The 12247-nt window shown below is 36.6% G+C and overlaps 1 protein-coding gene across 4 annotated transcripts in view; it reads right to left on the bottom strand.

The window, feature by feature from the left end:
• Positions 1-11920, bottom strand: part of LOC149772772 (uncharacterized) — a 70280-nt gene extending 58360 nt beyond the window's left edge. Inside the window, exons 1-3 of one of the 4 annotated variants that reach the window (XR_016417596.1) lie at positions 11802-11920; positions 5750-5873; positions 2477-2604 (exon numbers count right to left, since the gene is read on the bottom strand). Coding sequence is in view for 1 of the 4 variants with exons in the window: in XM_089947315.1 (XP_089803441.1) it covers positions 2477-2604; positions 5750-5873; positions 10754-10889 (388 nt within the window). In the remaining 3 variants the exon portion in view is untranslated. Of the gene's footprint in view, positions 1-2476; positions 2605-5749; positions 7582-10753; positions 11323-11801 lie in introns of those variants that run through there. The other 3 variants (XR_016417594.1, XR_016417595.1, XM_089947315.1) reach the window with 3 other exon arrangements.
• Positions 11921-12247: the final 327 nt, after the last annotated feature.

The raw sequence follows: 12247 nt of genomic DNA, 5'->3' as shown, positions 1-12247 counted from the left end.
TTAATTCCCTTTATTTTGGTGTATGATTGATGGGTGTACTATGGGTTATAGAGTATACAGCTTGGCCTTACTTCAAATGTGTACCTTTCAAAAAAGTGCTAGCTCTACTTGGTCATTTTCACTTCCTGAACTTCAGAAGTAAATTGTATAAAAAAAAGAGCCGATCACTTTTTTACATTTTATATATTTGGCAATTCATTCATTGCACTTTCAGAAGCTGGTATTGTCTAGTCTGGCAAAATTCATTTTCCCTATTTTAATAGTTGCTATGTATAGTGTACTTTAGACTAATTCAGGCTGATTTTTTAACACAAGTGAGCAGTCATTTTAGTTAGCAGTGTGCTTAAATCATGTAAAATTTCCAAAAGTACAATATCCAAAAGAAATATCATCCACATTACATTAATGTAGCATAGAGGTATGCCAACATTCTCTCCACTGTGCATGTTTTAAATGCGAACTACTTCACCTTACATATGTCACTCTCTCAAAAGTACATATTATCTGGTGAGTGCCCCCTAACCAAATTGTAAAGATGGCTGCCCTGTGCCTACACTGGATGACTGGTTGGTACTATTCTCATTAAAGACCAAGCAGACATCATAAGACAACTCATGATGAAAGTCTCATGTCAATATAGTCATCCTTCTAAGAGGAAAACTAACTGTAAAGCTGTACCGATATGACTTTTTGCCGATTATGCCGATACCATGTATAGTCAAATACTAAAACTGGCGATACCGATTATGAGACCAATTATTTCATTATTTGTTTTATAACAATGACTGGTTCAGAAACATAAACCTATTAGTGTAATGCAAGCAGGTATTTTGCCGTGTGAGTTATAACAAGGTTGTTTATTTGGCAAGAAATTTGAACTTCTGTATATAAAAAAACAGAAACTGGATAAGAAGTACATTGCTATTTATAGAAAACAACGATCACACAAACATAGAACTTGAAAAACCTTAAAACTAACACTGATAAAGCTTATGGTTTGCCAATTCAAGATATAAAATGAATGAAAATGTGTTAAGCTAGTCTTTTAACTTACGTTCAATGATGCAGGTTGCCATTACTAGATTTCAATAAATGATTAAACAATATTAATAATGATAGCCCAATAATAATCAAAATTAATAATATGCACACTTTAAGACTAAAGTTAAACATCACTGTTCGCTAGCTGCAGCTAATACTGAAAACCTAGCTGAGGTACTTTGTATTTAAGCAACAGTAACATTTCTCCCTCCTTGCCAAGTAACAATCCACAGCAATCTCAAAAAATCTGCCTGTGCCACTAAACAGCTGCTCACTCAAAACGCTTTAAGCTGGTGTAGAAAAATAGCGTCTAGCTAATTTGGCAAAGTAGGGGAACTGAAACCTGTGAGTGTTCCACCTGCCGTATATGTCTTCTCGTGGCAACAGAGGGCTGGCCAGATACAATTCAATCATTGTGTCACCAGCATCATCTACATGGGTTGTTTAGCTGATGGTACAGGCAGGTTTGTCACAGGCCACAGAAAACAAACCCCAGAGATGCAACATTGATGGTCCAGTGGCGATTCTTTCAGTTGCAGTTTTTCTTTTTTTGGGTCAGGGGTTCCTCCTGCTTGTAAGCTGATGCAACTATGATGCATTCTGCTCTAAGCCATTCTTTGGATCTGATCACAAGTAATTCTTCGCTGAATAGGTGATGTTTGAATTATGGATCCAAGATGGTGGCCAAGACAAGCTTCTTGTTGCTGGCAACGTCAGCAAAGCGTGTGTTCAGTTATGTCAACGTATCACGGTGCATTGTCTGAATACCTCGACTCATTTCATGGTCTCTAGCCAGCAACATTCAGAGCATTTTCAGCATAGGAAGAATGATGGATACTGATATTTGGCTATCACTTACTTCCTTGGTAATGTCCGCGAATGGGCCTAGCGTATCCACAATATTATTAATCAAGACCCACTGTTGGGCTTTTAGGCAAGGCAGGTCACAGAGATTAGCATAAGCCCCTCACGACATGTTTTTTTTTCTTCATATAACAAAACCAACATACTGTATGTAGAATTCCAGTATGTCTGGACATCCTGGATGAGTGTCTTATGGGCAACCCCAAATTTTTCCAGCTGCTCTTTGAGCTGCCGTTGTGCCAAGATTTGTGACATGTTGCAACAGAATGCCATCACTGACAACGAGCTGCAGCGCGTGTACAAAACAGCTGATGCTGTCGATTTCAGCTATATACATTACTTTAACCATGTTTGCACCTCCATCACACAGAAGAACATGGATATGAGTTTTGGGAATGTTGTATCTATGTGTTGGTGTCTGCCCCCTTGTATCCCACTTGTAAGGACATTAACACAAAAGTTAAAGTGACAATAATGCTATCACCACTGATGCCATCATGCCACAAAAGTGTTAACTATGGTTTGCGATGCTTACAGAGTTGTGACAATAAACAATGATTCAGACTTTTACCTGTAACAAGCCTGCTACCCAACAAGAACCACTTTGAGATTCCTATGAAGTACATGAAATTCCCTCCAACTTCACATACAATTCCAAACAGCAAAATCAACTTTGGCCTGCGGCTCACATCAGACCATCTGCAAAACAAGACGCAGAACCAGGATAAGTATGATGCATTCTAACATTTAATAGGCTTTAATTTTGAATAATGATGCATCGTTTATACAATCTTGAAGGTGTTAAGCCAAAATGTTTTCTGTAAAATTTGCTTAACTTTTGTTAACTGGCTTTTTTAGAAGAAGTCATATAGAAGGTGTTTTTAATTTTAGCAACAATGGCCATTTTGTATCAAGAATCTGCATCTTGCCTGAATTATTTTTGCCAAATTGGTTAAGTTCTGTAAGCAAATTTTTAGAAGTCATTTTATATTTGTTTTTTATTTAGCAATGTGGCCAAATTACAGCATATCAACATTAGTGTTCAAAACATAAATGAAAATCAGGTCAGGAGTTGCCAAATTTGGTCAAACTCTGTTCTAAGAAGCTGTTGGATGGTTTTTCAATTAAATCATTTAAAAACAAATTTTAAAAGCCTTTTATGCCAGTCAACTTTGACCTAATTCTGATGGTGCTTTGTGAGTAGCTGTTTAAAGACTAAGTACCGAGTAACTTTGATAATGGATCATTGATACCAACCTGAAAGGCCTTTTTGCTTGCTGTGAAATTTGATCAAATTCTGTACAGTGGTTGACATAGAACCATGCACTCAATAACAGGATGTAGAAACACTCATAACTATTGAAATTCATTTAAATTTGCATGTAGATTTACGGAATAAATAAATAAATTTACAAAAATAGCAGTTTGTATATTGAGTGGACTATGTGGTCAGGAGTCCACCTGATCAGTAAAATGACTGGATGCTCAGATTACTACACAAATACATTTAAAGCAAGCATGTAGATGATCCATCCTGCAATTGTACCTCAACTAACTGAATTCTGGTACCAAATTTTTTTAAAACTTCAGTTCAATTACAAGGAGGTGGAGGCAAACTCTCCTGACTGCGAGGGTGTCCGAGTCACCTGTTGTCCCTGACTGCTTTTGGTGTAACTCATTAGAGGGAATAATATGGGTTGATTTGTTTGTTCAACTGTTTACTGTATTATGTCAGCATGCAGTTTATATACCCCTTTCTCGCCAGTGTAGCTACTTGTAAGGTCATGTGACTTGTATTGTTGCAGTTATAGCATCCATACCACTGTAAAAATTCAGGTCTGTTTAGTCAATTATTAAGAATTAGTCAAATCTGTACTGAACAACCAGACTTCGAAAAACATGCCTCCTTTTTAATTCAGTGTTATGAAAGAAGGCTATCCAGCTATGATTCTAAGAGGCTTTTCAAAAGCAAGCAGGCTAGATTGTTCAGAATTACTAAAACTGATATTAAAAAATTCAGTACATTGAAATGCGGTACCAACTATCTTCACATATGATAAAGATAATTATTCCTCAAACATGCAATCGAAAATCTCTGGCCTATTATCAAACAGTCTCCCAGAGATTTTCCATGATCAACTGATTTTTGCACAGAGGACACTGTAAACTCAGTAACTAATTAAAAAGAGCTAAGTTTTCTAGCAAACATCCTGGTCTTACTATAAAAATTTTGGCAAACAAAGTGTCAGACTGCGAGACCAATAACTGTAGTTTCTGTAGTAGAATGGATAGATCTAAAATCTTTACAAGTTCATTTACTAACCTCAAATACAAATCAAAACTTAGAGGACACTGTACCACACATAATGTCATCTATTTACTCACCTGCACAAAATGTGGTAAACAAAATATAGGTAAAACAAAAAGTGAATTCCAAGTGAGAATAAAAGAACACTTGCGGGATATCTGTAATCATAAAGATTCCCCAGTGTCTAAGCATTTTAATCAATCTGACCACAACATAGACTATGTCAAATATCAGATAGTTCTTGTTGCTGCTGTAGGGTTTAACGCCATTTTTCAGCACACGATAGGCTATACATGGCGGCCAGTATTAATGGTGGAGGAAGAGCCCAGGAAAATCCCAGAAAGAACCACCGACCCTCGAGAAGCTACTGACAAGCTTTCTCACATACCCAGATTGGCCGAATCCGAGATTCGAACCTATGCAGACAGAGGTGAGATGGCAGTGATCCATAATGGAGAGCGCTTTAGACCACTCGGCCACTCAGGGCCCCAATATCAGATAGCAGAAATTGTTTAACCTGATTCAGAGTTCTCCAGTAGCACTTTCTTTAGGAAAGATAGAGAACTTTATTGGATATATCAATTACAAACTCTACATCCAGTTGTGATTAACATCTTGGTCTAAATGAGAGTTTTTAACTCCGTTCAATTACAACTCTATTACGTACCTTTATGCAATCAAGTCAAAGCTAAACATTTTTATTATTCCTCAACTTGGATAAATAAAATAAAGGTCTTTTCCCAGTGAGGAACAATCCTGTTCTTTCTCACAACTTTTTCATAGTTTCCCAGAAGTGTGGAAACCTTGCATTTTTGACACAGTTAGTTTCCCTGTGAAATTCAACTTTCCATGGTTGGAAAGAATTTGAATAAAGTAAAGTTGTACACAGAGACTTGTAATAATTACTAGTAATAGTTTTTTTTACAAGTGCCTATGGTGCATTATGTACTTGGTGTAGAGATTATGGGAGGAAGAATTCTAGGTCAACATTAGTATCACTAACTTACAAAGTTCAACTTTATCCAGTCATGAAATCAACCAATAACACTGCATTTGCCTGTGCTTTTCTGATCAGTAACATTAATATATAATACTATCATTCTTCATGCTTGTTGGTACAATAATGCAATGCAGTATAATAAAGAAGTTAATGAAATAATTACAATTTACTGTATTCCCCACCACAACAGTAGTGTGGGCACATTTTTACCCCTTGTCCTGACACAGTTTGGCATTTAGGTTATTTCAGGAATTTAGTGGGGTATCTGTGTTCCATGAGAATGTTTCTAGTTAAACAACTCATTAAGTCCTGATTTGGGATTCTATTTTATAAGATGGGACTCCCAACTTTTTCAAGTTGGGAGTCTGGGACTTCCAGCTAGAAAGTCCTTGACCACTGAAACATGCATATAAACATGAAATGCCATCAACTGATCACTTTTATACACTTTTTCTTGGAAAAATAAACATAAAATAAACATATACCAAATTTATTCCACAACAATAAGTTACATGTATATGTAAATGTCTACTTGCCTTCCCAGAATAGGTCCTGCAATCATGGCAGCGAAACTGAAGGCTGACAAAACCATGCCCAGGAAATACTCCTCTGCTCCAAATCTTCCACTCAGGTACAACCACAGGGATGGCAGGATCACAGCTGCAATGCAAAAGTTGTGAATTATGACACACAACATGGAGAGAAGACTTCCACAGTTGAAGGTAAGATAAATCACTACCATTTCGTGTAGATGCAATATAAAAATAATAATCTGACCAGCAAAAAATATTTTGCTTATTGGGATTTCTTTACTCTGCAATAATTATATATAGTCGCTCGTACACTAAGTCCATGTACAAACTGCACAGACCCCGATCTGCCATCACATAAAGCACTTCAGATCTTGTACTAATCAGTAGTTCAAACAGCAGAGACCCTGATTCACCAGTGTATGATGTGATGGCAGATAACGGTCTAACGTGTTTGCAGCTGAACAACTTTTAAGCAATCATATACTGTATTGAGGAAGCAAACTGGAATGTATCAAAACCTTTCATCATCTACTGCAATGTGTTGTTGAGGATCACACTTTACATGCATTGCATGATAAGACTTTCAAGTCTTGCCATAATACATACACTTTACATGCATTTGCATGATATGACCTTAAAGTCTTGCCATAATACATACACTTTACATGCATTGGCATGATATGACCTTAAAGTCTTGCCATAATATATACACTTTACATGCATTGGCATGATATGACCTTTAGATCTTGCCATAATATATACACTTTACATGCATTGCATGATATGACCTTCTAGTCTTGCCATAATACATACACTTTACATGCATTAGCATGATATGAACTTCAAGTCTTGCCACAATACATACACTTTACATGCATTCACATGATATGACCTTCAGGTCTTGCCATAATACATACACTTTACATACACTTTACATGCATTCACATGATATGACCTTCAGGTCTTGCCATAATACATACACTTTACATGCATTCACATGATATGAACTTCAAGTCTTGCCATAATACATACACTTTACATGCATTTGCATGATATGACCTTCAGGTCTTGCCATATTACATACACTTTACATGCATTCACATGATATGACCTTCAGGTCTTGCCATAATACATACACTTTACATGCATTGGCATGATATGACCTTCAAGTCTTGCCATAATACGTACACCTTACATGCATTGGCATGACATGACCTTCAGGTCTTGCCATAATACATACACTTTATGTGAGGGTTGTTATGGTTGGATTGGGGTGGGGTGCTCCCAAGATTTTATCTAAACTATTATGGAAGTCCCACCCAGGCTCAATTTGGGTCGGAAGTTAAATTACTGATAGACAGATGTACAGCTCCGAGCCCCAAATCAGTAATGCAGATGGTTAAATAATTTATTATACAAAAAAAGTCAAATTCAACGAATAACAATTTAATAACAATTCAATAGTCAAATGATTCATATTTCCCAAGTACTCTCCTTCTGCTCAACCCTGTAATAGTCTATTGCATCGCTTGATTAGTAGTTGTGAAATAGATTTCCACCTGTCCTTGTATTCTACTCATCTGTGTATTCTCCTATTCCTCCCAATTCCTTCTCTTCCTCACAACTTTCTCCAAATTCCTTCTCCTCCTTGACTTCCCTACACTTCTCCTCCTTCTCCTCGACTCCTTTTCTCCTACCCCACCTTCTATACACCTTCTCTCCACTGACTAGACATTGGTCGACTCCACAACTACTCTGCTAGTCTCACTTCCATCTCCATCTCTTGAAAACTCGGGACTCAACTGAACTGGAAGTTCTGTCCCCTAAAAAGCTTCCTGTGTAAACACAAGGACAAAACAATATTTTCCTTAGCCCTCTCATCTCTCACTACACCCAGCCTATCATTAGATAACGGCTATTAAATTTCTTCAGTCACACCTTCATTTATGTTGAAATACTCATACTTTCTTGTATGGTAAAACAACGCCATAATAAAAGCACGGTATCAATTACTTCTCATACATACATCAATAAATTGTGTCACGTCAGTACATATTCCTAATCCCATTATACTAAACAATATCACAACAATCAGACGCATTTCTTTACATTACAACTCATACAAGGTACAAAAATATTCAAATAGTTTTTATGCCAGAATGCTTCTAGTCATATGTAATCCAATCTGTCCAATCAAAATTTAATCCAATTCTGTCAAATCAACATTAATCAAATTTTGTCCAGCAGTTTTGGAATGGACAACTGTTTTGGGTTTTTTTAAACCTAATTTTACATATTTTGGTTGAATCTGATGATTGATTAACCTCATTTTTAAAATCTGAAAGGTATTCATGCCAGAATGCTTTGTGCCAAATTTATTTGAAACTGGTCTGGAATAGAACAGAAATAAAACATAAAATTACAATAAATAGGTCCATTGCGCAAAGTATGCAACTATTTAATATTAATAAACCTCCATAGCTTTAGGCTGAAATAACTGGTCTTAACCATATAATTAATCCATGCACCCACCCATCATAAACTAAGAATCCCTTTGGTCATACATGTATAGTTCAAGCTGTTACATAAGTCAAGACAAATGATGGGAAATACATTGATAAGCAAGCATAAGTTTGATAAATATACATCAGATAACAATGCACTAAACTTTCCCTAATTGTCCATCTCATGGTGTCAGATTCTAAATACCATGAATACAATATTTTTTGTTCGTTTGTTTGCTTGGGATTTTTTAATGAAATAAAATCCATCATGATCAATGAGAAGTCAAATTTTCAGGAATATCTCACACACTTGGCAGTCCATATCAACGTTTTTCTACAAATTAAATTTATATTGCGATGGAAGTTGGAAATGCAGAAATCTTTTACAAAGGATAAGTATCTTGAATGAAACGAAGATATCTAAACATTTTGTTCAATATTAATATATTTTTATTTCTTCTGTTAAAGAAACTTACTTCAGTTTAATACAATTTCAGCATTCTCTGCTTCTATCACATTCCAGCCAAATGAAATGTAAATCACCAGAACTTGAAAACACGTCTATTTGCTTCTGTCAGGATTTTAATTTTTTTAGGAAATAAAATTCAGAGTAAGAAAAATCCATCTAAAGCAAAAAGGCTTTATTTTCTAGAAAAGTGCTGAAATGGGCTGCTACGTGAGTGAGATATTCCTGAAAAGTTTGTGTGATGTGTGTGATTTGGACTTTTTTTAACGTAGCTTCAACAATTTTTCAGTCATATCGCTACGATGTCTGCAGTGTGACAGTTTATAGTGATGTCTAGCACTGGGGCATCATGCTGCAGACATGTAGCATGATGTCCCACCCAGTCACATTATCCTGACACCAGGACGACCAGTCCTAACACTAACCTCTTAATGCTAAGCGCCAAGCGAGGCAGCTGTTAGTACCATTTTTGTAAGTCTCTGGTATGACTCGGCTGGGGATTGAACCCACGACCTCCCGCATCCGAGGCGGACGCTCTAACGACTAGGCCACCGGAGCGGTTCCTGAAAAGTTTACTTCTTGTTCCAATATTAGTTAACAAGGACAATGTTATTTAGGCAGTAAGACTGCGACCACAAAAAGCAAAGTATCATGGAAGGCATCTTTCGAGCTTAGGACTACAAATCATCATATGGTGCTCGAAAATATGTTACAAAGACAAAACTCCGTCAATCAAACACGCAAGATGTGCTAAATAGCGATTTAAAGTAACCCTTTGTTTTAAAAAAAATAATCATAAAGGAACTCTGTAATGAACATCATTAACCCACATGGGCTCGTACCATTGCTTATAACTTACCTATCATACATGTACTATATAATAACTACTAGTACATGTCACAGGTGCTCAACGCGAGCTTGATGTTGAGAAAAAAAACAATAATCTGAAGAAAAAAATCATACAGAGTGACAAAAATACCATAGATTACCCCCATGACCTGTTCTGACATAGGTCCCTCTCTATCATAATATATAAGAGAGAAAGTACGTAACTTCCAAATACTTCGTTTCACCCATGATCCTTGATTTTCCTTCTGCTATTTCTGTCTTTAAAGGTACACATCCATACTATATGGCTTGTTTTACTCCCGAGATATTTTTGTATTCATCAAGCTATCACTGACTTTTCTGCGTTGTACCAAACTGACGTTACGGGCTCTGAAATGTGCAATTTTTGAGAAGTTTTACTACTGAGACAAGTTCGAGCTCATGTGATAATATGTATAACCTTTTGATCCAATCATATTTCGGCATTGACGTGTGTGCCGCATAGTTTACCTATTTTGAAAATAGAGTTGTATGTATACGATGTATGTGCAGTGCAGAAGACAATGTCTAATTCTTGCATGGAACAGGATTCCTAAAGTTGAATCGAGTTAATGGTAAGTAAAAACTTACTTTTGCATTTACCACTGTTCTGAAATTCAAGAAGGGATGCATTGTAGATTCTCAAACATGGTACATGTAGCTCTTTTCACCAGTTTTCACATGTGCATGCACTTATCCCAAAAGACAAAATTTGCGAAAATGCACGTTTCGGTGTCCATAATTTCAATTTGGTACAATGCAGAAAAGTCAATGATGGCTTGGTGAATACAAAAAATATCTCAGGAATAAAACAAGCCATATAGTACGGACGTGTGCCTTTAAAAACGGAAATAGCAGAAGAAAATCGAGGGTCATGGGTGAAACGAAGTATCTGGAAGTTACGTACCTTCTCTCATATATTATGATAGAGAGGGTCCCATGTCAGAAGGGGCATGGGGATAATCTAAGGTATTTTTGTCACTCTGTATGATTTTTTTGCATCAGATTATTGTTTTGGGTTTTTTTTTCTCAACATCAAGCTCGCGTCGAGCACCTGTGGTACATGTATGACAGGTAAATTGTAAGCATTAACCCCGCTGTAAATTAAGTCTTAATTAGACAAAATTTACTTCTATACATTGCTACAATGCGATATCATTCATCTTATACCATATTCCATCCCGCCCATAAAGAAAAACAGTCCCAAAATGATGTACGTCCGCCGTCGTTTATATCGAATGTCTTTATCATCAGTATCTTTTTCTTTTCCAGCGGGATGTCGCCGATGACTAGTGTCCGAGTCCATTTCTCCAGCTATAGGATAACTAGGGCTCTTGCTAAAACATGCATGGATAGAATTAACGAAACGGAGGTTATCACCGGAACGGACTCGGAATTCTGCAAATGTTCAAGATGTTTGTGATCTTTATTATTTTTGTGTTAGAGTCTTTAACCACAGATGTATATAACTATAAGGTAATAAGTTTAGGATACTACAAAAAGATTTACTATTATGTTTGTGTTATTATTGTATTATTCTTTATGTAATATCGTTTTTAAAATCAAAAGATTTTTTTACTGATTTCTTAAGCAGGAAGCGTGTATTCGACTCGATAAATAGAATGTTTCTTCGTTTTTAATTTTTGCTATTTTAGGTGGGTGCGGGATGGATGGATGGATAGATAGGTATATTATGCTCAAGATAAGTATAATCATTAGGAATACAAATTCCGTCTCTGTTCTGGTCCCTTTCGGTACAAGAAAGGATGTTGTTGTAGGGCTTAATGCCATTTTTAGGACTCACGGTACTAATTCCACTCCAATGGTAAACATATGGAAACACAATCATATTCAAAATTCAATAACTTAAAATTTATCGGTGCTGATAATGACACCTATAATTTTTCGTGCACATCTAACCTTGGTGCAAGCTTATGTGTGGAGAACACCATATGACCCGCGGCAATTTGTTTACATACATGTGCATGAAACACGTGCTATTGATTCTGCTCCAAATGAATCAGGTGCTACTTTCAGTATTGAGTACTCCTGAGTCAAGCCTGTAAAAATGCTAAAATTGCATCAGTAGAAATTTGTCAATATTTTTTTTACATTACAAATAGGATAAGCTCTCAAAAGATATTTTTCCTAAAATTTTAATTTTCATTATTAACCAATTATGGACCACCAAACCTGTAAATACTCTATTATTTCTTACCCATTTCTAGACTGGTTTACAGTTCTTCCGTATAATTAGTACCGTGTGTCCTTTAAGCACACGATAGGCTATACGTGACGGCCAGTATTAATGGTGGAAGAAGAACCCAGGAAATCCCCGGAAAGAACCACCGACCCTCGAAAAGCTACTGGCAAGTTTTCTCACATACCCACATTGGCCGAATCCGAGACTCGAACCTACGCAGGTAGAGGTGAGCTGACAGTGATCCGTAACGGAGAGCACTTTAGACCACTCGGCCACTCGGGGCCCCAAGAAAGGACGTACAGTCAATTAAGAAATGAATTAAGCATCCTCAAACATGATTTAAACCAAACAATGGCTAGCGGGCCGGATCCGGATAAAGACTTGGATTTATCCGCTAATTGACAACATAGGGTGTGGTTTTAAAATAAATTCGCTTATCTGCACACAGATGACAATTATGT

The sequence above is a fragment of the Sinohyriopsis cumingii genome, unplaced genomic scaffold (genome assembly GCF_028554795.1).
Source record: "Sinohyriopsis cumingii isolate HCF-2022 unplaced genomic scaffold, ASM2855479v2 utg001176l, whole genome shotgun sequence".
Lineage (NCBI taxonomy): Eukaryota > Metazoa > Mollusca > Bivalvia > Unionida > Unionidae > Sinohyriopsis > Sinohyriopsis cumingii.
Note: the sequence above shows the minus strand (reverse complement) of the source record. Positions and strands in the feature narration are given on the sequence as shown.